Consider the following 23,404-nt stretch of genomic DNA (forward strand, 5'->3'; position numbering starts at 1 on the left):
CACTATTATGCTCTCATCTCAGCCTACAAACAAGTGGTTGGTTCTACTATTTTGAGAGTTCGTTACACATTGGAAGCACAAACAGGTGCTATTATTACACAGATTACGTCTTCCCATTGCCATTGATCCACTTTTATCAGCCTAGTCATTCTCGAAATCAGGCTGAAAATTATCGGTTAATTCATCTCATCAAATTTGAGAATTGAGATCTATCAAATAAGCAAACATTCTGTCAAATCCACCACACACCAGAGTTACATATCCCATTCAAGCATCAAAAGAACACCATAATGAAGATAATACCCAAGAGGAAGAAGAGCAGGAATGTCAAGAAAAGAATTGACTTGAAAGTCAACATAATAGAGGTAAGTTTTCAAAGCGTCTAACTCCAAGTATAGGGCTGAATTACTAACAGGAGTTTGAAAACAGGGGAAAGATCTAGTCTTGACCAGCCCCAAATCTTGTAACATCGTGAGTATAAATGAAATAGAGTCTTCCTGAGTATGACTAGTGCTAACATTAGTGAATTTAAAGGTTGCAGGTCTTGCATTCAATGGACAAACTAAAAGAACCCATAAAATTAAACATACGGCTAATCCAACATTCAACACATCACTTCAATTACGTCTTTCAGGCTACAATCTAGGGGGTCCTATCTTACACATTGGGATATTTGATAAACATAGAAGATATTCAATTTATTTAGGAGAGTTAAGGCTTAATATTATTGATCTTTTTGAAGATAATGAACGTGGTTTAACGCGTACTATAATTCCACCAAAATGGTATAGATTACATTCATCCAAGACTCAAGAAACTTTTGTTACTGGATCAATAAAAGTTGGGTTTGAATTGAAAGCCAAAAGTGATATTGTTAAGAATTTCAAGATTTGGCAAACTTCGTTGGTTAATCGTGATAAATCAATTAAATTAAATGACCAAGATTATTATTCAGATACTGATACTGATGTTGAATCTCTTCTGGTGGATGAACCTAGAGATGCTATTGATGGATTTAAAGATATAAACTTAAGCTCAGATTCATTCACTACACCATCAACACCTGAACCCCAGTTATTGAGTCAAATCACATCTCGTTCAAGTTCACCATATCCAGATTCTTCTTTAACACAACATTCAAATTCTGCACCACCATCAAGTTCAACAACAACTTCAACATCGACAAAATCTCAAACATCAAATTTGTTATCTACAGCAACTACAAATTCTGCAACATCTTCTGGGAATGGTTTACTTACCCCCAAACCAATGTATTTACAACCACCTCCAGTTTCAGGGTCAACAGCTTCCAATTCAAATTATGATTCATATTATTCAAGTGATTTTTCAATGTCTGATAACAATCAACAAATAATACAGCCTTCTGTACAATCCCTAGCAAGAAAACGAACATCACATCATTTAAAATCTGGTTCATCAATTGCCGGTGTTGTATTTTTGGAAATTGAAAGTGCAGATGGATTACCACCTTTCAAAAGATTTATTCAAAAAGGGTTTGATATGGATCCATTTGTTGTTATATCGTTTGGTAAAAAAACTTTTAGAACTTCATGGAGGAAACATACGCTAACACCTGTATGGAATCAAACATTAGCATTTGAAGTATTGACAAATGAACGTCATTATGATTTAGTTTTCAATATCTTGGATAAAGATCATATATCATTCCATGATAAAGTTGCATTTGGTTCAATATCTTTGAGTGGGATTGAAGAAGAATCTGATTTTAGAAGTTTTGATTTACCATTAACATTATTTAAAGAGGATTTGGATTATCATCCCTCATTAAAATTTAGAATCAAGTATAAAAACTATTCGGGCTTAAAAGACGCTTTATGGCAATCTGTCCTTTCAAAATATGGGGAAACATTGGATATCATTCAACTAGATATGTTTTTAGATAATTTGAACATAAATGAAGAATTGATTTCATTTTATAAAATCAATGATAAAACAATGTCAGATGTCTTAACAATCCCAGAAATAATTAAAGTACTACAACATTTTAACGTTCAAATTGAAAGATGTCCCCTGTGTGGTAAAAGGAAACAAAATGATATGATTACACATGTTGCTATATGTTCTGCTAAAGGTGATAAGTTAAAAAGTTTTGCATCTGCAGGGTTGGCATCTAAAAGATGGTATTCAAAAGTTTTAATCAAATTTGCGTATGGGAAATATGCATTTGGGAAAAATAATGCAAATATTTTGGTTCAAGATAGATTAACTGGGTTCATTATTGAAGAAAAAATGGCACTTTATGTTAGATTAGGTATTAGATTACTCTATAAAGGTAAAGGTGCAGATTCAAGACGTATTAAAACATTATTGAAAAATTTATCGGTAAGACAAGGAGCTAGATTTGATTCACCAAGTTCTGTCAAAGATATTGATTCATTTATAAAGTTCCATGGACTAGATTTATCAGAATGTGAATCCAAAGATTTCAAAACTTTTAATGATTTTTTTTATAGGAAATTACGTCAAGGCTCAAGACCACCAGAATCTAATGATGAAAAAATTGTGGTTTCTCCTGCAGATTCTCGCTGTACTGCTTTTAATAATGTTTCAAGTGCAACAAAAGTATGGATCAAAAGTAGAAGTTTTTCTATTGCTAAATTATTAGGTGAAGAATTCAAAAATGATTTGGAATCATTTGAGGATTGTTCAATTGCAGTTTTCAGATTAGCTCCTCAAGATTATCATAGATTTCATTCACCAGTTAATGGTGTAATTGGTGAACCTGTTTATATTCAAGGTGAATACTATACAGTCAATCCAATGGCCATTAGATCAGATTTAGATGTTTTCGGAGAAAATGTTCGTGTTATTGTCCCAATTGAAACTGAACAGTTTGGGAAAGTTATAGTGATTGCTGTTGGTGCAATGATGGTTGGTTCAACTGTTTTGACAGTGGGAAAAGGTGATGATATTAATAGAGCAGATGAACTAGGATATTTTAAGTTTGGTGGTTCTACTATATTGACACTTTTCACAAAAGGTTCAATGGAATTTGATTCTGATCTCGTGGGAAATTCAAATGATTGTATTGAAACTTTAGTTCGAGTTGGAATGTCTGTTGGTCATAAGACTGATATTCCAGAATTTCAAAGAGCAAGAGTTGATTTTGATGAGAAATCTGATGAAGCTAAATTGAAAATTATTAGAACAATTACTGGTGGTGATAATGATCATCCATGGGAGTTACTTCATTTAAATGTTAACTCTGACGAAGAATTGGATGAAGAAGATGATGAAGAAGATTAGATGAGATAAATAAGATACATTCCCTTTAAATTTGACACTAATTCTAAGAGATTCTAGTTCTTATTTACATACAGAATATTCATAAATTTGCAAATTAAATACTTATTATTGAATTAGATGTAGAATACGAATTCTGATTGATGCGCTATAAATTCTCTTAAACTATACTACCAGAAGATAGGAATAATTTTGGGAATAATCTCTTAACTACCAGGAGTTGGGAATCATTTGTTAGTTACCAGGAGTTGGGAATAATCTCTTAACTACCAGGAGTTGGGAATAATTCATAGCTATAGTAGTTAACACAAAGATGAAAAAATTCGCGAAGCTCTCGGAAATGGTTGATCGCGGGGTTTGACTGTTGTTGTTTATGATAGCTTCAATATTTAGCAAAGTATGGTTCGCTTGAAATAATTGTCATAGTCACACTGTTGTTGTTTCCTTTTGATGCTTAGTATGTGATCTTCTGTTTTTTCTAGGTGGTGGTGGTGGCGGGTTTTTCTTGTCTGGTTTGAGCGAGGATCAACTTAAACCAATTCCGACTCACTAAAATTCATAATTTGTGTTTCTTGTTGAGATATTCAATAGTAACTCCTATTCAAGCGATTTCGATGAGAAGTCTGATGAAGCTTAATTGAAAATCACTAGATCAATTACTGCTGGTGATAATGATCATCCATGGGAGTTACTTCATCTAAATGTTAATTCTGATGAAGAATTGGGTGAAGAAGATGAAGAAGAATATTTATAGAGGAGATAGATAAGATATACATTCGCTTTAAATATAATAGTCTTATAGTTTTGAGAGATTCTAGTTCTTCTTACCTATACAAAATATTCATGAATTTGCAAATTATATATATATTCATTATTGAACTTGATGTAGCGTGTTCAACTGTTTGATATTGTCATGTTTTTAAAGAACAGGAAATTACAAAACGCGGTCGCGAGCTTGAGCGTTCGCGTGTACCGTATATTTTTTTAATATATTACGCGTCTTCTAAAATTAAGCCATATAATAACAACAATTGGAAGCTAAACTTCAGTATATTTGAACACATCCAGAAACGATGCCTAGTATTTCTGAGGATATGACTGATTTTTTAGTGGATTATGAGTGAGTGTGGCCTTCTCTCTTTTGGGTTTAGAGAAAGATAACTAACAATATATATAGTGGACCTTCCCATGGTGAACAAAGCACAAGATCAACCATCAACGTTCCATCAGATTTTAAAAATAAAGACTTGTATAGTCTGGAGTTCAATGATAGACCATATGGGAAGCAATATGCATCTATCTATGCCACACGTTTAGCGCATTTAAGACCAAGAGTGCTACACAATGCCAAAAAGAAATGGGGTGAAGAAGTGGTTAATGGTAAAAAAGTTGTCAAGAAGGAAAAAGTCCTCGATATTCATAGTGATGAACCAAGTTGGGTCGTGGGAACTATATTTTGTGATATGAAATATAAGCCAAACATTCTTGATGAGGTATCTAGTGGGATTCAAGGTGCAGATACAAGTATCAAGACATATACAGATCCAGATTTAGATCAAATCATGCTTGAAGATGAATCAGGTAGAGTTGCATTAGAAGGTGACCTAGTTAAAAACACAATATTAGTAACTGGTACAGTCGTGGGTATTCTTGGAATGGAATCAAGACCTGGTGTCTTCCAAGTTGTTGATATAGTTTATCCTTTCACATCTGCACAAAAACCAACAAGAAAATCATCATCTAAAGTTGCAATTGTTTCAGGTCTACATTTTAATGGACTAGAATCAATAAAACATGAAGCACTCAAAGATTATTTAACAGGGGAGCTAGGTCTAGAAACCTCTAAATCCGTTTCAAGATTAATCATTGCAGGTAATTCAGTTTTAGTATCTGGTGAACCAGAAGTTGATGAAAAAAATAAATATGGTGCTAAAAACAAATCGAATTTTAGTTTAGACTCCATAACACAACTAGATACTTTCCTAACGGATACATTACAATCCATACCCATTGATATGATGCCTGGTGAATCAGATCCAGCAGAAACAAGTTTACCACAACAACCATTACATAAAGCATTCTTCCAAAAATCTAAAGCATATTTAAATACATCAACTTTTAGAACAATAACAAATCCTGCATGGATCCAATATGATGAATTACGTTTATTAGGTACAAGTGGTGAAAATATTAATGATATTTACAAATATGTTGTGCCTAATTCAGTACAAGACTCAAGAATTAATATGATCGAGGCAACCATGGTTTGGCAAAATATCATTCCAACAGCTCCAGATACTTTATGGTGTTATCCATATTCTGATAAAGATCCTTTCTCATTAACAGAAACTCCACATGTTTATTTCGTGGGGAATCAACCAAAGTATGAAACAAAAATGTTACAATTGGATAATACTACTAAAGTGAAATTAATCGCAATTCCAACATTCAGTGAAACTGGACAATTTGTTATATTGGATACTGATACTTTAGAAAGTGAAGTAATAACATTAGATTCATAAAAGGAACGTTTTATATACATATATAAATTACAGTATTTATTTACATTTAATGATCTCAATGATCTGATTAGACATATGTAGGTACATTTAATCAGATTTTCTCATTTCGATCTTTTTGATTGGGAAATCACCTTTTCTATTGATCCCCTTCCCATAAGTTAAATCAGCACCATATTTAGCATATTCAAAATCAAATTTATCAACACCAATTCTATTCAAGAATTTTTTGGCTAAATCAGGCATGAATGGTAATGATAAAATTGCAGAAACTCTTGCAGTTTCGAGTGCAGTGAATAAAATGATATCTTTTTCTTGATCTGTTCTTTTCCAAGGTTCAGTATTTTGGAAAAATTGATTTGCTTTGATTAAAACATTCCAAATATCTTGGATAGCAGACGAAGTATTAAATTCAATCATTTTAGAGTTCATCTTTTCATGTAATAAATTGATATCTTGTACTAGTTCTCTTTGAGCAGTTTGGAATGATTCATCAAGAATGGAAACATCATGGTCTTCAAAATTCCTAATAGCTCTTTCAGCATCAAATTTTGGTCCACAACATCTCATAACTAAGTTCCCAAATTTATCAACAATTTGTTCTCTTGTACTAAATAATCTATCTTCACTAAAATTATTATCAGAATTCAAAACAGAATTTTCACACAAGAAAAATCTAAGAACATCAGTATCATAATATTGAGCCATCAAGATTGGATCAACAACATTACCTCTACTTTTACTCATCTTGTAACCATCAGCTAGCCAATGTCCATGTACAATGAATTGTTTAGGTAACGCAACACCAGCAGCTAATAACAATGATGGCCAATAGACACAGTGGAATCTAATGATATCTTTACCAATTAAATGTGTACCTGGCCATATGTTTGTTAAATTTGGATATTTGGCACAAGTGATATAATTAACTAAAGCATCAACCCAAACATAGATCGTTTGTGATTCATCACCTGGAACTGGAATTCCCCATTGTAATCTTGAAGAAGGACGTGATATACTTAGATCTTGTAATCCATTTGTTTCTAATTCATACAAGACATCTTTATGTTTTTGTTCAGGTATTATCCATTTTGGATTTTCTTTTAATAATTTGATTAATTGATCTTTAAAATTTGATAATTTGAAAAAATAATTCTTTTCTGTACTATACGTAACTTCTGTACCTGTTTCCTTAGAGAAATATTTCCCTTCTTTTTCAAAAATTTGAGCTTCTGGATAAAAAGTTTCATCAGACACTGAATACCAACCACCATGTTCACCTTCATAAATATATCCCCTTTCATTCAAAACATTCCAAAAATGCTGGACAGCTTGAATATGATCATCATCAGTAGTTCTGATAAATCTATCATAATCAATATGTGCTAACTTGGTTAAATCTTTAAAAGTTACAGATAATTGATCCACAAATTCTTTTGGTGGTAAACCTTTTAATTCTGCTGCGTTTTGAATCTTTAGACCATGTTCATCAAGACCTGTACTGAAGTATGATTCTTTTAAAGATAATTTTTCCCATCTATGACGAACATCAGATAGTAACATGGAATATAAATGACCTAAATGTGGAGCTATTAAGTATTTGTTAGTATATCAACCATCAGAGGGTCGAAGTTAGGAACATACCAGCATTGGGATAGAAAATGGGCGTTGAGATGAAGAGTGGTTTTGTACTCTGGAGTCTTTTGAAGGCTCTAGGTACCACAGAAGACTTTCTAAGCATCGCTTTCTGGTGGATATTCAAGGTTATAGAGTTATCATCGTAACTTCCTATGGATGGATCTGATATTCAATCATAGAAAATATTATGACTAGAGAATTCGCGGGTTTTTAAGCTTATAAAAGTCCCCCAAATTATAGTAATATTGGCACTTGATTATACTATCATATTATACAATATTCGAGTAAATACACTAGTTTAGTTCAGGAGCTACAATGTTATGAAACTCGTCTTTTGGTTTCGTATGCAAATTGTTCTATACTCTTTCTTTTTTTCCACATCATAAAACACACTTATTCAGTCTTCTCCACGAAAATAGCCATCAAGACAAAAACACTATAAAACATAGCCAAAGGATAAGCAATCAATGGTCTAACATTATCCAATTTCAACACAGCAATAAAAAACCCAGATGCTGAAAATGTACTCCAAAAAATAGTAAAAGCAGATAATGCATATCCGAATAAATTATTTAAATCTAAAAAAATACCAGCAAAACTTATTGGTACTAATGGTAATAAACAATATCCAAGAACCGAAGCAGTTCTAGTGAAATCTATTGAATTTTCACTCATCAATTTAAAGAAAAAATGTAATGCTATAGTACCAAATAATGCAACCCCATAAATATAACCGAAATGAACTTTACCAGCTAATAATAAGAAAGTCCCAAAAATTAAACAAAACAATAATGGACCAGCCAAATCAGAATCAATCATTATATCTGGTGTTATTTTCCCTCTTGGATTTAAAACAGCTTGAGTTTTCAATTTGATATGATTAAAATTAATCCCCAATTCTTCCAATAATGGTGGTTCATTCGAGTAACCAGATGTGGAAAAGGCTGCCAGTATACCAGTAGATAAAGTTTGATCACCCATTGAACCTGAAACATCATAATTTGAAGCATAAGTTGAATCCATAGAACCTTGGATCGGGTTGTTGTTAATGTTCCCAAAGTTCTGGAATTGGTCGTATTGTGTTGGATAGAACTGTAGGTTCTGTGGTTGTGCTTGAAACTGGTTGTTTTGGTAGAAAGCCATTGTTGATTCCCTTCTATAATTGGTGGTTGATCTGTTGAAGTTGTTGATATTCTACTATTCGGTTATAATTTTGTTCTGATTTTCTTTGTTTTTGATTTCAATTGCCAAATGTTCAAAATCAGAAATTCGCGAAATTTTGATCTGACATTTTTACCCGGTTTTTATTTTTATTAACTTTACGCGACGCGATTTTTATTTATATTAATTACGTACCGGACTTTTTTAATAGATACTTCTGAGTTTGAAAGAAGCTAAAGAGAACAATCATGAGTGAATATACAGATATTGAGAGATCAGTGGTACAATACCTAGTGTCAGTGGGTACTGCAAGAGAAGAGGTCTTGGTGACGATACATGACAAATTAAAGAAAGGTTTTGAAGAAGAGCTTGGTGAAGACCATGAATTATTGAAAAGACCTTTGGAAACTTCAATTGATTTAATTAATGATAAATTACATTTATTGGGGTATCAAATAGATAAGATAAGATCACAAGATACAAGAGAATTATATTTTGTTTATGTCAATACAGTTTCAGATGCTCCTTCTAAAATTAGTACAAATCATTCACCAAAAGAAATTGATATCATTAAAAAAATCATTGATTTTATTATAACTGAAAGTGAAGATGAAAGTTATGTTATATCAAGTTCCCAGGCAATTAGAATATGTTCAACAGCTGCTTTACTTACAGCATCTGAAAGTGAACATTTCCTCAAACAATTAGTTGATGAAGGTTGGTTAAATCGTTCTTCAAAAGGTAGATATTCATTATCAATAAGGACATTATCAGAATTGAAAAGATTCTTGGTTGATCAGTATGGTGTTAGAAGTAATAAAAATCCAGATGGTCAAATTAACTTATGTAAAGGTTGTAATGAAATTGTTACAGTTGGATTACGTTGTTTTGAAGAAAGTTGTTATATTAAATTTCATAAAGAATGTCAATTACATTATTTTAGAGCAAAAGGGTCAAATTGTCCAAATGAAAACTGTGAAGTTGATTGGATGAATGAAGAACAACGTCCATTACCAGTTGGTGAAAAAAGATTGAGAAGATGAATAATTGTTTATTGATTTGAAGTATCTATAGCTAATTGAATTTCTTCAGCTTCCATTTCATCAATTATATCCCATACAATATCATCAGCAATTTTTTCATTATATAATTGATGAAATTCTTTAACATCAGAATCTAAATCCTGTGGTTTAAATTTAAATTCAGGACCTGGATTAATTTGTGCAATACCACCTTTAAAAACACTAATTGTTGGATAATATCCTAAAGTACCATTATTATTCAATTTATTTATATTATTTTTTTGTTCTGAATATGGTGGTAAAAAAGCGTATAAATCTTCAAAAGCAGTTCCAATAAATTCACCATTTTTATAGACTTTAATATTTGAACCAGGTAATGAATCTGGTTTGAAAGGATTAAGATCAGGTATAGCTTTTTCACCGAAAACTGTAACTGGATTTAATAAATGTTCCATTTTAGAAGTTGGTCCATAATCAAATTTTTCAAAATATAAACGATTTCTATACCTTATAGCAATTTGATCTCTTATAACATCTTGAAATTCCACACTTGGTAATTCAACTAACATTCCGATAACATCACCACTTTTAAAGCCCTCCTTCATGAAATTAAGAGGTCTTGATAAATGTAATTTTTGTCCTGTTTTATCTCTAAGTCCATACCCATAAGCATCAAATCCAATTGGCCCTTCGATGGAAGCTTCTCTACGACCAATACCAATTCTAACATGACTTGTTTCATTTGAATTTATGATATTGAATTCAAAATAAACTTTCCCTTCTTGTATTGGAGTATTAGTTCTAGCGCTTAACCAACCTCTATCTGTAATAACTGAATTATAATCTTCACTTAAAGCTGTACCATTTGCTCTATCAAAATAACTTAAGGAAAGAGTATAAGGTGGTAAATCTGATGAGCTGAATTTCAACACTGGTAAAATTGGATTTGGTCGACATGGACTATATTGAAATCCACGTCTTGTATTGAATGGGACATCTTCTATATTATGGAACTCAGGATTGAAACTTGCTCTGGATAAAGGTGCATTAAATTTTTCAAAATCTATAGGTTTATATGAAATTATTGGTTTATATTTATTTATTATAATGTTTTTACGTTTTGTAATTGATTGATCTTGTTGATTATTTGGTATTGAAGTTGTAGTGGTGGATCTTGTTTGATAGACGTGTTTTTCATCTTTTTCTTCTTTGTCGTCTTCTATGGAGCGTTTCTGAGGTATCACTGGTTCTTCACTTGTCATTGATCCTTTGAGTTCGTTAATGTTCTCGTTTTACTTGTTCTGTATTGTCGTTTGTTGATGTTTTGATTTTGATTTTTCATGAGTAGAAAACATCTCCGAGTAACCAAAACTGAATCTTGATGAGAAGCACATCAATTGAAACCAGTTTGAATATATTTCTGTGTATACAATTACAAGCTTGGAAATCTTTGATTACAATAGGAGACCGATGATTATAACTCATTTCCCTTTACAATTCATTAATAATAGTTAGGTTTAGATTCCACCATATTGTGTCCCTTCACGATGGGTTCTAATTAAAATTTAGATTTGATTGAGTCCCATACAGCTGAACAAATTAAGTGAATAAGCAAAAAAACTAGATTAGACCCATTTTGTATTGTTAAAACTAGCTGATAGTTGATTAGAGACCATAAAAATGGATATGAGGAATCACACAGTCTAATTATATTGAATTTTGAAGTAATAATGATCATTTTAAAGTTGATTTTAATTAATAGTGTGGAGATCATTTGATTGAGTCCCATATACGTAATATAGGGGATTTTGAAGTTCATGGCAAATATACATCAAAATGATATAAATACAATCAAAGAACCCATATCATTCAACTTTTCAGAATCCTACTATATTTATAAATCACTACAAACATATTACAATCAACAATATGGCCTCAACAGTTAAAACTCAATACGTTCAAGTCCCAGATGGTTCAAAAGTCTTTTATAGAGAAGCTGGATCATCTTCAAAACCAACATTCTTATTATTACATGGTTTCCCAACTTCTTCTCATATGTTTAGAAATTTGATTCCAATCTTAGCACCTCATTTCCATGTTATTGCACCAGATTTACCAGGGTTTGGATTCACTGAAACACCAGAAGGTTATGTTCATACTTTTGATAATTTAGCTAAAACAATTGATCAATTCACTGAATCTTTGAAATTGGATAAATTTGCTGTTTATATCTTTGATTATGGTTCACCAGTGGCTATTAGATTAGCTTTAAACCATCCAGAAAGAATCAGTGCTATTGTTTCACAAAATGGTAATGCTTATGATGAAGGTTTAGATAGTGATTTCTGGGCTCCATTAAGAAAATATTGGGCTACAGGTAATCCAGATGATGAATTTTTCCAAAAAGCATTAGGTGATTTCATTAATGATCCAAAAAATACTTGGTCACAATATTATGATGGTGTTTCCAAGCCTGAAGTTATTGATCCATTACCTGGTACTTTAGATTATCATTTCATTACAAGACCTGGTCAAACCAAAATCCAAGTTGGGTTATTTTATGATTATCAAAATAATAAAAAATTATATCCATCTTTCCAAAAATATTTAAGAGATTCTAATGTCCCTGTTTTAGTTGCTTGGGGTAAAAATGATGATATTTTCCAATATCATGCAGGTGAAGCTTTTAAAAGAGATGTTAAGAATTTAGAGTTGAAATTTTATGATACTGGACATTTTGCTTTAGAAACTCATTTAGAAGAAATTTCGAATGATATTATTAATTTCTTACAAAAGAATTTATAATGAGACACCGATAGCTGTGTTTTTGCTTTTTTATAGTTGATATATTTACAAATTTTATGATTACATGTTTATGAAAATTATGTTGATGTGTAGTCATGTAAGTCATTATATTCATTAAGCCGATATACATTTATAATCTTGGCCATCTTAATTTACTATTAATGATATGTTGATCTATTATACCAGTTATAATTTCTGATCCTGAAATAGCACCACATAAATCAAACGAATTATGATTTGAAATGATTTGGAAAATTGGATTCCCTTTAATGATGATTTGATTAACTTTACAATTTGAATTTTTGTGTTTCTTTATCCAATGTGCATATTCTGGCATTTTCCAATTTGCAATACCATCCCAATGAACTGAAGATAATGATAAATCATTTAATTTGACAACTGATTCATTTTCTAATGTGAAGATTAAATTTGGTATATCTTTAGGTAGTTGATCTATAATTTTTTCTAAATCCCATTTATTTGCCAATTTAGCAAAACTTATATTTTTGAAATTCAAAAGTCTGTGTCTTAAATAATTGATATATAATTGTGGATTATATGATATTGAATTTGTTGGATGTGTACATGGTCGTACAATCAATGACTCATTAGATACTGGTTTGTTCATTGCCTTGGGTATTGATCTCTTGGAAGCTCTATGAATGGTCATTAAAAACATAATGGAAGATTCCGTATTATTGATAGCTGCATCTTGTAATAAACTGGATGGTATATATGGGATTGAAGTAAGACAATAAGGTAATGGACCTACTTGGAATGTGTCTAATGAATTTGTCTCTAGTATCAATATTCTGAGTCCTACCTTGTTATACAACTCCATAAGCCTAGCCGCAGTAAAGAGAACACTGAGTCCATTTCCTACAAGCACTATGAGCATTACCAACCACCAAGAACAACTTATAACCAGAGTTATCACCAGATCTAAATCAATCTAAATTTTAGATCCGATATGATAATGATATGCTTCCTTATGTACCCGCGACCACAAGTGTTACCCTGCTCTTTTCCTCTTCCCATAGTAAAATTAAATCAGTTGATTGTCTCATGGTGCATAGAATTCTGAAAGCGCCAACTTGTGATGGATTTGAACATTTGAAGCTGTTTAAAAGCTCAGCAATTCCTTTTGTTTTGATTCAATTGAACTTGTCAGGACTCACTTCAGGTCAAAGAACAATAGAACAATAGAAAACATATCATAATACAAAGAAGGATAAGATGTCTGTCACTGGGGTTGCCTTTACTTCATTCGCAACTAAGGACATTAGGCCTTTTGAAGAAGCTGTCAAATATTATAAAGCGCTAGGGTTCAAACTTATTAGAAACTATACAAGAGATTTAAACGCTACAAGCTCAGTTAGAGGTGTCAGTCATGATTCTTCTAGAGAAGTCTGGCTAGAATCTTTCAAACTCTCACAATTTGAAAATGGTTCCAGAGTCCCATTACAAGAATCTAATAGTTTACAATCCGAAGGTGTTGTACTCAAATTAAGATTAATTGCACCAGATATGGAAAATCAAGGTTTTGAAACTGAACTAGAAGGTGAATTAAACTTATTCACTGTGGATATTGATCAAATCTCCAAGATTTTGAATATAAAACCAGATGAAACTAATTCAATAGTAACAAAAGATCCATTAGGTAACAATATTACATTTGTTGATTTCCCAACTCCATTCAATAAGGCAATTAATGCATCAGTTTTCGGTGCACAAGTTGATTCAGATGAAAACGTTGAAACTCAATCAGCTTCCAAAAAGAAGAAAATTGCAGTCATGACATCAGGTGGTGATGCCCAAGGTATGAATGCTGCAGTTAGAGCTGTTGTTAGAACTGGTATCTTTTATGGATGTGATGTCTTTGCAGTCTATGAAGGTTATACAGGTCTTGTTGTTGGTAATGAATTGATTAAACAAATGGCTTGGGAAGATGTTAGAGGTTGGTTATCTCTTGGTGGTACTTTAATTGGTACTGCTCGTTGTAAAGAATTTAGAGAAAGAGCTGGTAGATTACAAGGTGCTAAAAATATGATTTTAAATGGTATTGATGCTCTTGTTGTCTGTGGTGGTGATGGTTCTTTAACTGGTGCTGATTTGTTCAGATCTGAATGGCCATCATTAGTTGATGAATTGGTCTCTACAGGTGTTTTCACCGAAGAACAAGTTAGACCTCATAGACATTTAACCATTGTTGGTTTAGTTGGTTCAATTGATAATGATATGTCAGGTACTGATAATACCATTGGTGCCTACTCTTCATTAGAAAGAATTTGTGAAATGGTTGATTATATTGATGCTACTGCTACTTCTCATTCAAGAGCTTTCGTGGTTGAAGTTATGGGTAGACATTGTGGTTGGTTAGCTTTAAATTCTGGTATTGCAACAGGTGCTGATTACATTTTCATTCCAGAACGTGCAGCAAATAAAGATACTTGGAAAGATGAATTAAAAGAAGTTTGTCGTCGTCATAGAGAAAAAGGTAGAAGAAAAACTACAGTTATTGTTGCTGAAGGTGCTCTTGATTCTGAATTAAATCCAATTACATCTGAAGAAGTTAAAGATGTTCTTGTAGAATTAGGTTTAGATACAAGAATTACCACTTTAGGTCACGTTCAAAGAGGTGGTACTGCCGTTGCTTCAGATAGAATGTTGGCTACTTTACAAGGTGTTGAAGCTGTTAAAGCTGTCTTAGATTTAACACCAAATGATCCATCACCATTAATTGGTATTTTGGAAAACAAAATTGTTCGTCAACCATTAGTTGATGCAGTTAAATTAACAAAATCAGTTGCAACAGCAATTGAAAATAAAGATTTTGATAAAGCTATTAAATTAAGAAATACAGATTTTATTGAATCTTATGAAAATTTCCAATCCATTTCTTTACATGATGATGGTTCTCATATCTTGCCTGCTGAAAAAAGATTAAACATTGCAGTTATCCATGTTGGTGCTTCATCAGCTGCTTTAAATGCCGCAACAAGAGCTGCTGCTCTTTATGCCTTATCAAGAGGCCATACACCATATGCTGTTCAAAATGGGTTCAGTGGATTAATTCGTCATGGCTCAATGAAACCTTTAACTTGGTTTGATGTTGAAGATTGGCATAATTTAGGTGGTTCAGAAATCGGTACAAACCGTACTTTACCATCTCAAGATTTAGGTAATGTTGCATTTTATTTCCAAAAATATAAAATTGATGGTTTAATTATTGTTGGTGGATTTGAAGGTTTTAGAGCTTTAAGAGAATTAGATGAAGCAAGATCACAATTCCCAATTTTCAATATTCCATTAACTTTAATCCCATCAACTGTTTCAAATAATGTTCCAGGTACTGAATATTCATTAGGTGTTGATACATGTTTGAACTCATTAGTTAGTTATTGTGATGCAGTTAAACAATCTGCTTCATCATCAAGAAGAAGAGCATTTGTTGTTGAAGTTCAAGGTGGTCAATCCGGTTATATTGCCAGTTATATTGGTCTTGCCACTGGTGCTGTTGCAGTTTATACTCCAGAAAAAAAGACAACTTTGAAAACTATTCAAGAAGATATTGCATTATTAAAAGAAAATTTCTTACAAGATAAAGGTGATACAAGATCAGGTAAAATGTTGATTCGTAATGAAGCTGCTTCAAGTATTTTCACAACTGATTTAATTGCTGATATAATTCAAGAATCGAGTGAAAAGAAATTTGAAACAAGAACTGCAATTCCAGGTCATGTTCAACAAGGTGGTGCTCCAACTGCTTTAGATAGAGTTAATGCATCAAGATTTGCCATCAAATGTGCAAAATTTATTGAAGAATGGAATGAAAAAATTAATACAAATACACTTGATGGTAGTGATGCAAGTCTTAGATTCAAATATGTTGATGGTAAAAAAGTCTCTACTGTGGGTGATAATGAAACTTCAGCTGCAGTTATTGGTATTGAAGGCACAGATTTAACATTCACTTCAATCAAACAATTATGGGAAAATGAAGCAAACATTGAATTAAGAAAAGGTTTGAATGTTCATTGGGAACATTTTAATGAAGTTGGTGATATGTTGAGTGGTAGATTAATTTTAAGAAATAGAACAAAAGGTGAAGATAATTAAATTAGAATAATGAATTAATTATTTATGTACCATATACAAAATTATTTAAAATTGAAGATTGCAATTGTCATATATATATACGTTATAACGAATTTAAGTTTTTGAGTTTTTTTGATAATATTATTGTAGTTGATATCCGTCGTATTAGGTATTAGGCTAACTAATATATGACTAATCTTGAATTCACAAGTTTCCATCCCGCAGAACTTGAGCCTTAGTATTCCTTTACCGGTGCGTCAGACATCTTCACTAAATTCACCTGCAGAGGTTTAATAGGAATAAAGGCAACCATGATAGCTCAAAATAAATATACCATAGGTTGAGCTGAATTAAAAAGCTTATCAGTATTGATTTACTTTTCATTAAAAATGTCAAAACTGAACTGGGATGATTCAAGGTAGACAAGAGCTTTACCGTTTTCTATCAGAATAAATCTCTACTTGGTTTTTCCGATGTGTCCCCTGAACCGGAGAAAATCTTTGACTCAATTCTGGATGACACACATATTATGCTGTCTACTTAATTATCGAAACAGTTAAGTTAGCCTTTTAATTCCATTGTAAGACAGAGTTATAGAGCTGTTATTCAAGGACTTCAATTACTTACAAGTGAGATGGTTTATGTTGTCGTGAGCCGTGGTAGATTTGTCCACTAATAACCGCCTCACGTTAGAACTTAGCTTCCAAAATACACCTATAATTCAAAGAGGTAGATCCATAAAGCTTGATGCATTTTATATGCAAGTTTGTTAAGATGTACGACTCGAATAAGAATTAGCCGTTTTCACAAAAATTATTCATAAAGTGTGCAAAAGATGCGCATTCTCCAAAACAATACGATTAAGGTACCTGGGTATAAAAGAATTTAAAGATCCTCTCAAACTTTCTTTACGATTTTTAGCCTACATTGAAATTCAATCCAATTATATCCAATAAACTTCAATACAAAGATGTCAAAATCTCCAATAGAGAAGACATCTTCAACTGAAAGTCCACAAAATGATGTGGAAAAGACATTTTCAAATAATGAAAGAGAAGATAGTTTTATACCAGATGAAGAAAAAATTAGACAAACTACCGAGTTAGCTCAAGAACTAGGTATCAATGAAAAAAAATTGATGTGGAAATTAGATCTTTGTATTGTTCCACCTTTCATTTTACTTTATTTCCTTGCATTTTTGGATAGAATCAATGTTTCAAATGCAAAAGTTTATGGTATGGCTGAAGATTTAAACTTAAAAGGTGATCAATTCAATGTCGCTTTAACCATTTTCTTCGTTCCTTATATTATTTTTGAAATCATATCAAATTATTCAATGAAGAAAGTCTCACCACATATTTGGTTATCTGGCTGTATCTTAGTCTTTGGTTGTGTTACATTAGCTATGGGATTTGTTAAAAATTATTCAGGTTTATTAGCATGTCGTTTCTTCCTTGGTGCTGCTGAAGCTTCATCATTCCCAGGTATTTTCTACATCTTGAGTACTTATTATACTGGTGTTGAATCACAAAAAAGATTCTCAACTTTCTTTAGTTGTACTTGTCTTGCAGGTGCTGCTGGTGGTGCAATTGCTTACAAAATTAACGATTTACAAGGTGTTCATGGATATAATTCATGGCAATGGATTTTTATTGTGGAAGGTACATTCACTGCAGGTTTAGCATTTTTATTATATTTCATCATTCCAGATTTCCCAGAAAATGCAAGATTCTTAAATGATGTTGAAAGAACTTTTGTCAAGAGAAAACTAGAAATTCATTCAGTTCAATCTGGGTTTGAAGTTGAATATGGCTGGAAAGATATCTTCAATACTTTTAAAGATCCAATGTTAATGTTAACTGCATTAGCTTATTTCGCTTTAGTTATTCCATCATATGGTTATGCTTATTTTTCACCAACAATTATTAAAGAAATGGGTTATACTGCAGTTAGTGCAAATCAACATTCAGTTTATCCATGGTTAGCTGCTTTTGGTTATACAAATATAATTGCTGTTGCATCAGATTATACTAAAATAAGATCTCCATTTGCAATTTCATCAGGTCTTATGGCTATTGTTGGGTTGGCATTAGTTTTAGGATTACATGATAATGCACAAGGTAGATATGCTGGTTGTTTCCTTGTTGCAACTGGGTTATATTCTTCAATGCCTTCATTAGTCTGTTGGACTGCATTGAATTTTGGTGGTCATTTAAGAAAATCAATCGGTACTGCAAATCAAGTTGGGTTTGGTAATATCGGTGGTATTATCTCTACTTTTATCTTCTTAGCTGTTGATGCTCCTCGTTATGTTAAAGGTTTAAGTATTGGTATTGCATTCACTGTTTTCAGTATAATAATAATGTTGGTTATGGTTGTATTATTAAATAGAAGAAACCGTATCAAACAAACTGATTCATATAAAGAAAGATTTTTTGCTCAAGATGAAAAAGCTATTGTCCTTGCTGGTGATGAACATCCAACTTTCAAATACTTGTATTGAATGGAAAATCTCATTATTAGATATTCCATCTCAAGATTTCTTTTGCTTTCCTCAATTAAACTTTTTATGATTTGAATGATTATATTGTATATTAGTGATTACCGATTAATTGAATACGGTTTATTTGGTTTTGAAAGTGAATTTGTAGACCCAATAGGTCGTATGTACTGTAATTGTATGGTTTAAGGTACCAATTTACTAGTCATATTAGACATGTACTAATTGATGCATTATAATCTATAACAGGCGATTTGACCGATTCGCTTCGTGAGAGAAAGAGCCTTAATTTTAGAGGCATCGAATCTACGGCTTGAAAGTTGAGAGAAGTAGCCCAGTTTAAAGCACACGAAATAAGGCATTCAGCTTTCTAGAGCCATTTTTCCATGCCAGAAGTCAATCTTCAGAGCTCTTTTTCTCGGTGCGCGTTGTAATTTGTGAAGTAAAGAGTCGGCTCTTTTTTGTGGTGATCATTCAAGTAGGATCTTTGAATCTTAAGCCTAAATTCACATAAATTCCCCAAAAGTGAATATCATCACCAAAATAGGACTGACACCAGCGGCAGTGGCGCCACGTAGAACCGTTTACCAAGAGATCTAGTGGGGACATAAGATAACGTCCGTTAAGCTGGGCAGGTAAAGTTGAGGTTAGACTGATTCACTTGGATTTTGAGAGAGAATGTGTAGTTTTACTAAAATATAAAACTCATCATAAAATTCTAATGATATTGAAAACATGTAGCAACACTTATATCAGGATATTGATAACTTGCCAAAACTTGAGTCCTCATGGACTTTCATCTGGGATAAAACGTTGCAGCGTTATGCTAAAATATACATCAGACATTGAAGATCATTGTATGATTAACGTTCAAACTTCAGAATGCGAAAAGGAATAAGCATCAAAAATTAAGATCCACTACGATGATACTTTATCAATGGTTCACAGATTATAATTTAAATAAACTAGCACAAGGAACTTTGAGCCATTTATTTATTGAGTATATATGTAAGCTTTTGAAGCTTCTGGAAATGAAACTTGATTAAATTATAATTGTAATTCTTCAATTTAACCGATCCTGAAAATCACTTGATCACAGGCCCATGTTTAAACCTCTTAAAATAAATTTGAGAACAGCATATAATTTGTGAATCTTTATGGCTCTATAAAGCAGTAATTACCAGCTAACTATTACAACTTTATATCTTGTATCTTGTATCCAGGCAATCAATTGAATGTTTAAAATCTTGCCAAGTATGTTTTGATGTCTCGAGGACCCCGAATGCAGCTATGGAAGCTAGTAGTAAGATTGTAGCCCCTATGTTCAATGTATGTCTTTGGTTTGATTGAACCTAGTGAAGATGAGAGGCGGTATTCATGTATCATCTGGTGTTTCAGCAGTATGATCCACTTCCTTGGTATTATCAAACTTACTATATTTGGGATTTAATCCATGTTCTTTATAATAAATATAATATCTCAACAAATTCAATTTACATAACGGACATCTTAATGCATCTCTCATATTAACTTTCCTCTCTTGAGCAAGACAGCTAGCATGGAAATAATGTTGACATGGTAAAATATACATTTTTGAATTATCTTCAAATTCATCAATACAAATTGCACAACTTTCACTTTTAACCTTTTGATCATCATCAGCTATGACTTTTTTATATGTCTTAGAATCAATAAAACCTTCTCGTGGAACAAGATAATCATGTGCGTTATTAAATGGACTCAATGGACTTATTGGATATTCCTCTATTTGTTTCCTGGTGATGACATTTGAATTTCTCAATTTTTCCAATTCAATTGCTTCTTCATCTATAATATGATCCTTTTTCTTACCTGATACCAAGTCAGAAAAGTTCTGCATCTCCACTAAAGTCAAATCTAAGCCTATCCCTCTTAAAAACTTGCAAAACACTATTGCAGCTTTTGCTCTTCCACCAATAATCAAAGATATCAATAGAACTGGAATCATGACTGTAGCTAGAACAACATAAGGTATGAATAATATTATCCCCAGTCCACAAATGACCGCAAATGGGAAACTGAAATACTTTCTCCTTGTGATATCCCATCTTGTATACTCATTAACAAAACATTCTGCATTGATAAAATACATTTCACTTCTATAAGCAGTAATCATTTTCATATGACCTAAAATACAACCACAAATTATAAATACTCCCAATAAACATGCAATTCCTAAACCAACTTTTTGATGTGTAGCAAAAGGAGCTTTTGGATTCTTATAAACCCTACTTGGCCGTGGTGGGTTATAACCTGGGATTTCAGTCTGTGAAATCATACTAACGTTTGTAACATTATCAAAATGATATTCTAAATATGGATCATTTATTGTGAACTCATCCATAAATTCTTGAAATGAACCATTTGGTTTATAACCGTGGAGTTCAAAATATTCTTTTTGTGTTAAGACAATTGGTAAAGCTGTTGTAAAGTTGCTTGTGATCCCTAAGTATATTAAAATAGTGAACAATATGGGTACTGTTACCATGGTGTAATCAAACGTTGTCTAGTTATCAGTTATCAGTTATCGCTTTCGATATTAAAGAAATATAGTAGATCATCAAAACATTTCAGGGTGAAAAAAACATGACAATCCCATTTTGAGGGAAAACTAACAATCCACATTAACTTTTTAGTATTATTCTCATGGTTCTTATGATACTACTTACAATTTCAATTGTTGATGAGAGATTTAAGTATATAATTTACTTATTCCGACCTTATCAAAATTATTTATATTTCCGAGGGTATATTAAATAATTATTTAAACGAATACAATATTCAAATTTTTGAAGGAAACTTTTGAGGTTTGTAGTGAATTTTAATACTTGAATCCTATATAATAGTATGAATCATCCAATCTCTTAGGTCAAATGAGTTAATTTCCAACATTTGAAATTTTGATATTTTAAAATACTGACTTCAGAAAAAAATATTTCAAATTGAAATAAAGAAAATTCATATTTTTCAAAATTTCAAACCTGGAAAATGAGAGTTTTGACTTGATAAGACTCTTCCACTTGTCTCAATATTCTCTATGAATCGTTTCAATTACAAATTGAGCTGGAATATTATGCTTAATTTAATAAATTGTTCATTTATATCACGTGATTAAGCTGGTGGCCGTAACAAATAATGATTTTAACATATACTATTAAGAGCTAAGGTGAGCATTACAACTGGGCAACTGGTTTCTATAGCTCAAAGAAGGTACCGCAGTGACTAATATAAACGAGAGGAACTCTTTTGTCTATGTATTTGGTTCAGGAAGCTGTGACTTTGGGGGGTATTTTAAGCCAAAGTACGTGGTTTAAACACAACATTAAATAAGGAATCTAATTTCAAACTACAAAGAACGTATGATTCAACATCAAAATTCAATTACATAAATAAATATGATATGAGTAATTACTCAATACCCGTGTTTATATTTGTCAAAAGTTTATTCAGAATTGTAGAACTTATTGGTTTTTGGATACAAAGACTTTGTGGTATAGAAAATGTAGTGTTTGACCAAATCCAATTGACATAATGGACATTTTAAAGATCTATCATAACTGTATACTCTTCTTTGAAAAACTCTATATTCATCAATACATTCAAAATGATAATAATGTTGACATGGTAAGACAATCAATTTTGAATCATTTTCTAATTCATCATGACAAATTGCACAACAAGTTTCGAAATTAACTTTTTGTTTCTTGATTAAATCATTAAAAGTTAATCTTTCACAAAACCCATCTGTTTCATCTAAGACTAGATCACCATAAACATCAGCATAACTGTTACTACAACCAGGATAACATTTTTCCACTTCAGTTCTTGTAACCTTTAAGTTATTCAAACCTGATGTAATTTCATCCATCTTGATCCAAATTCACATCTTATTCTACCCAATTGGACTCAATTCCCAATATGAAAGCTAATAATTAGTCAATTTAAATCAATTACCAAATTGAATGAAAATTGACCCCTAGATTGAAAGCCATTCACTAGTTTATAGCACCAAGAGAAAAAAAACACAAGGAGAGGGACATAGGAGCTCTTTTTATAATTTATATGCCAAATAATGCGTTTTAGTGAACTTTAAACAAGGTTCCTTGTTGAATGTAGCCCATACTATTTTAAATTAAAGTTTGTATTATCAACGAATTAGAAGGTGTTGCATTATCATTATAGGCATTAAGCTTCAAAGTTTCCCATAGCACAAACAGATTCTAGAACAGCCCGTTTTAAAAAACTTGTGTAAACTTCAAGTTCATAATACCTAATACCAGGGATAGAATAGATCAATTATGTAGTTAATCAAACTTCGGTGATTGAATTCCTTCGGT

The 23,404-nt window shown here is 31.9% G+C and overlaps 12 protein-coding genes across 12 annotated transcripts; 6 read left to right on the plus strand and 6 right to left on the minus strand.

Annotated features, from left to right (window-relative positions):
* Window positions 1-290: 290 nt before the first annotated feature.
* On the plus strand, window positions 291-3,288 carry PSD2 (phosphatidylserine decarboxylase 2; the record flags this gene model as incomplete). The annotated part of the gene is made up of 3 exons (XM_011278141.1): window positions 291-365; window positions 430-475; window positions 542-3,288. 3 exons carry the CDS (start codon window positions 291-293, stop codon window positions 3,286-3,288), a joined length of 2,868 nt encoding a protein of 955 aa, XP_011276443.1.
* Window positions 3,289-4,358: 1,070 nt separating this feature from the next.
* POL31 (DNA-directed DNA polymerase delta subunit POL31) lies at window positions 4,359-5,807 on the plus strand (the record flags this gene model as incomplete). The annotated part of the gene is made up of 2 exons (XM_011278142.1): window positions 4,359-4,405; window positions 4,493-5,807. The coding sequence occupies 2 exons, from the start codon at window positions 4,359-4,361 to the stop codon at window positions 5,805-5,807; spliced, it is 1,362 nt and encodes a 453-aa protein (XP_011276444.1).
* An 87-nt stretch (window positions 5,808-5,894) lies between these two features.
* On the minus strand, window positions 5,895-7,545 carry MSM1 (methionine--tRNA ligase MSM1; the record flags this gene model as incomplete). Its single annotated transcript, XM_011278143.1, has 2 exons — window positions 5,895-7,381; window positions 7,497-7,545. 2 exons carry the CDS (start codon window positions 7,543-7,545, stop codon window positions 5,895-5,897), a joined length of 1,536 nt encoding a protein of 511 aa, XP_011276445.1.
* A 290-nt stretch (window positions 7,546-7,835) lies between these two features.
* Window positions 7,836-8,585, minus strand: YIP1 (transporter YIP1; the record flags this gene model as incomplete). The annotated part of the gene is made up of 1 exon (XM_011278144.1): window positions 7,836-8,585. One exon carries the CDS (start codon window positions 8,583-8,585, stop codon window positions 7,836-7,838), a length of 750 nt encoding a protein of 249 aa, XP_011276446.1.
* A 266-nt stretch (window positions 8,586-8,851) lies between these two features.
* On the plus strand, window positions 8,852-9,646 carry NSE1 (Smc5-Smc6 complex subunit NSE1; the record flags this gene model as incomplete). The annotated part of the gene is made up of 1 exon (XM_011278145.1): window positions 8,852-9,646. One exon carries the CDS (start codon window positions 8,852-8,854, stop codon window positions 9,644-9,646), a length of 795 nt encoding a protein of 264 aa, XP_011276447.1.
* Window positions 9,647-9,654: 8 nt separating this feature from the next.
* On the minus strand, window positions 9,655-10,887 carry BRE2 (Bre2p; the record flags this gene model as incomplete). Its single annotated transcript, XM_011278146.1, has 1 exon — window positions 9,655-10,887. One exon carries the CDS (start codon window positions 10,885-10,887, stop codon window positions 9,655-9,657), a length of 1,233 nt encoding a protein of 410 aa, XP_011276448.1.
* Window positions 10,888-11,554: 667 nt separating this feature from the next.
* On the plus strand, window positions 11,555-12,430 carry BN7_1193 (epoxide hydrolase; the record flags this gene model as incomplete). Its single annotated transcript, XM_011278147.1, has 1 exon — window positions 11,555-12,430. One exon carries the CDS (start codon window positions 11,555-11,557, stop codon window positions 12,428-12,430), a length of 876 nt encoding a protein of 291 aa, XP_011276449.1.
* A 130-nt stretch (window positions 12,431-12,560) lies between these two features.
* On the minus strand, window positions 12,561-13,497 carry BN7_1194 (uncharacterized protein; the record flags this gene model as incomplete). Its single annotated transcript, XM_011278148.1, has 2 exons — window positions 12,561-13,318; window positions 13,428-13,497. The coding sequence occupies 2 exons, from the start codon at window positions 13,495-13,497 to the stop codon at window positions 12,561-12,563; spliced, it is 828 nt and encodes a 275-aa protein (XP_011276450.1).
* Window positions 13,498-13,666: 169 nt separating this feature from the next.
* PFK1 (6-phosphofructokinase subunit alpha) lies at window positions 13,667-16,549 on the plus strand (the record flags this gene model as incomplete). Its single annotated transcript, XM_011278149.1, has 1 exon — window positions 13,667-16,549. The coding sequence occupies one exon, from the start codon at window positions 13,667-13,669 to the stop codon at window positions 16,547-16,549; it is 2,883 nt and encodes a 960-aa protein (XP_011276451.1).
* A 949-nt stretch (window positions 16,550-17,498) lies between these two features.
* Window positions 17,499-19,031, plus strand: TNA1 (Tna1p; the record flags this gene model as incomplete). The annotated part of the gene is made up of 1 exon (XM_011278150.1): window positions 17,499-19,031. One exon carries the CDS (start codon window positions 17,499-17,501, stop codon window positions 19,029-19,031), a length of 1,533 nt encoding a protein of 510 aa, XP_011276452.1.
* Window positions 19,032-20,403: 1,372 nt separating this feature from the next.
* Window positions 20,404-21,555, minus strand: BN7_1197 (ERAD-associated E3 ubiquitin-protein ligase hrd1; the record flags this gene model as incomplete). Its single annotated transcript, XM_011278151.1, has 1 exon — window positions 20,404-21,555. The coding sequence occupies one exon, from the start codon at window positions 21,553-21,555 to the stop codon at window positions 20,404-20,406; it is 1,152 nt and encodes a 383-aa protein (XP_011276453.1).
* A 954-nt stretch (window positions 21,556-22,509) lies between these two features.
* Window positions 22,510-22,935, minus strand: BN7_1198 (putative E3 ubiquitin-protein ligase; the record flags this gene model as incomplete). Its single annotated transcript, XM_011278152.1, has 1 exon — window positions 22,510-22,935. The coding sequence occupies one exon, from the start codon at window positions 22,933-22,935 to the stop codon at window positions 22,510-22,512; it is 426 nt and encodes a 141-aa protein (XP_011276454.1).
* Window positions 22,936-23,404: the final 469 nt, after the last annotated feature.

The sequence above is a fragment of the Wickerhamomyces ciferrii genome, contig 00027, assembly GCF_000313485.1.
Source record: "Wickerhamomyces ciferrii WGS project CAIF00000000 data, strain NRRL Y-1031 F-60-10, contig 00027, whole genome shotgun sequence".
NCBI classification, from domain to species: Eukaryota; Fungi; Ascomycota; class Saccharomycetes; order Phaffomycetales; family Wickerhamomycetaceae; genus Hansenula; species Hansenula ciferrii.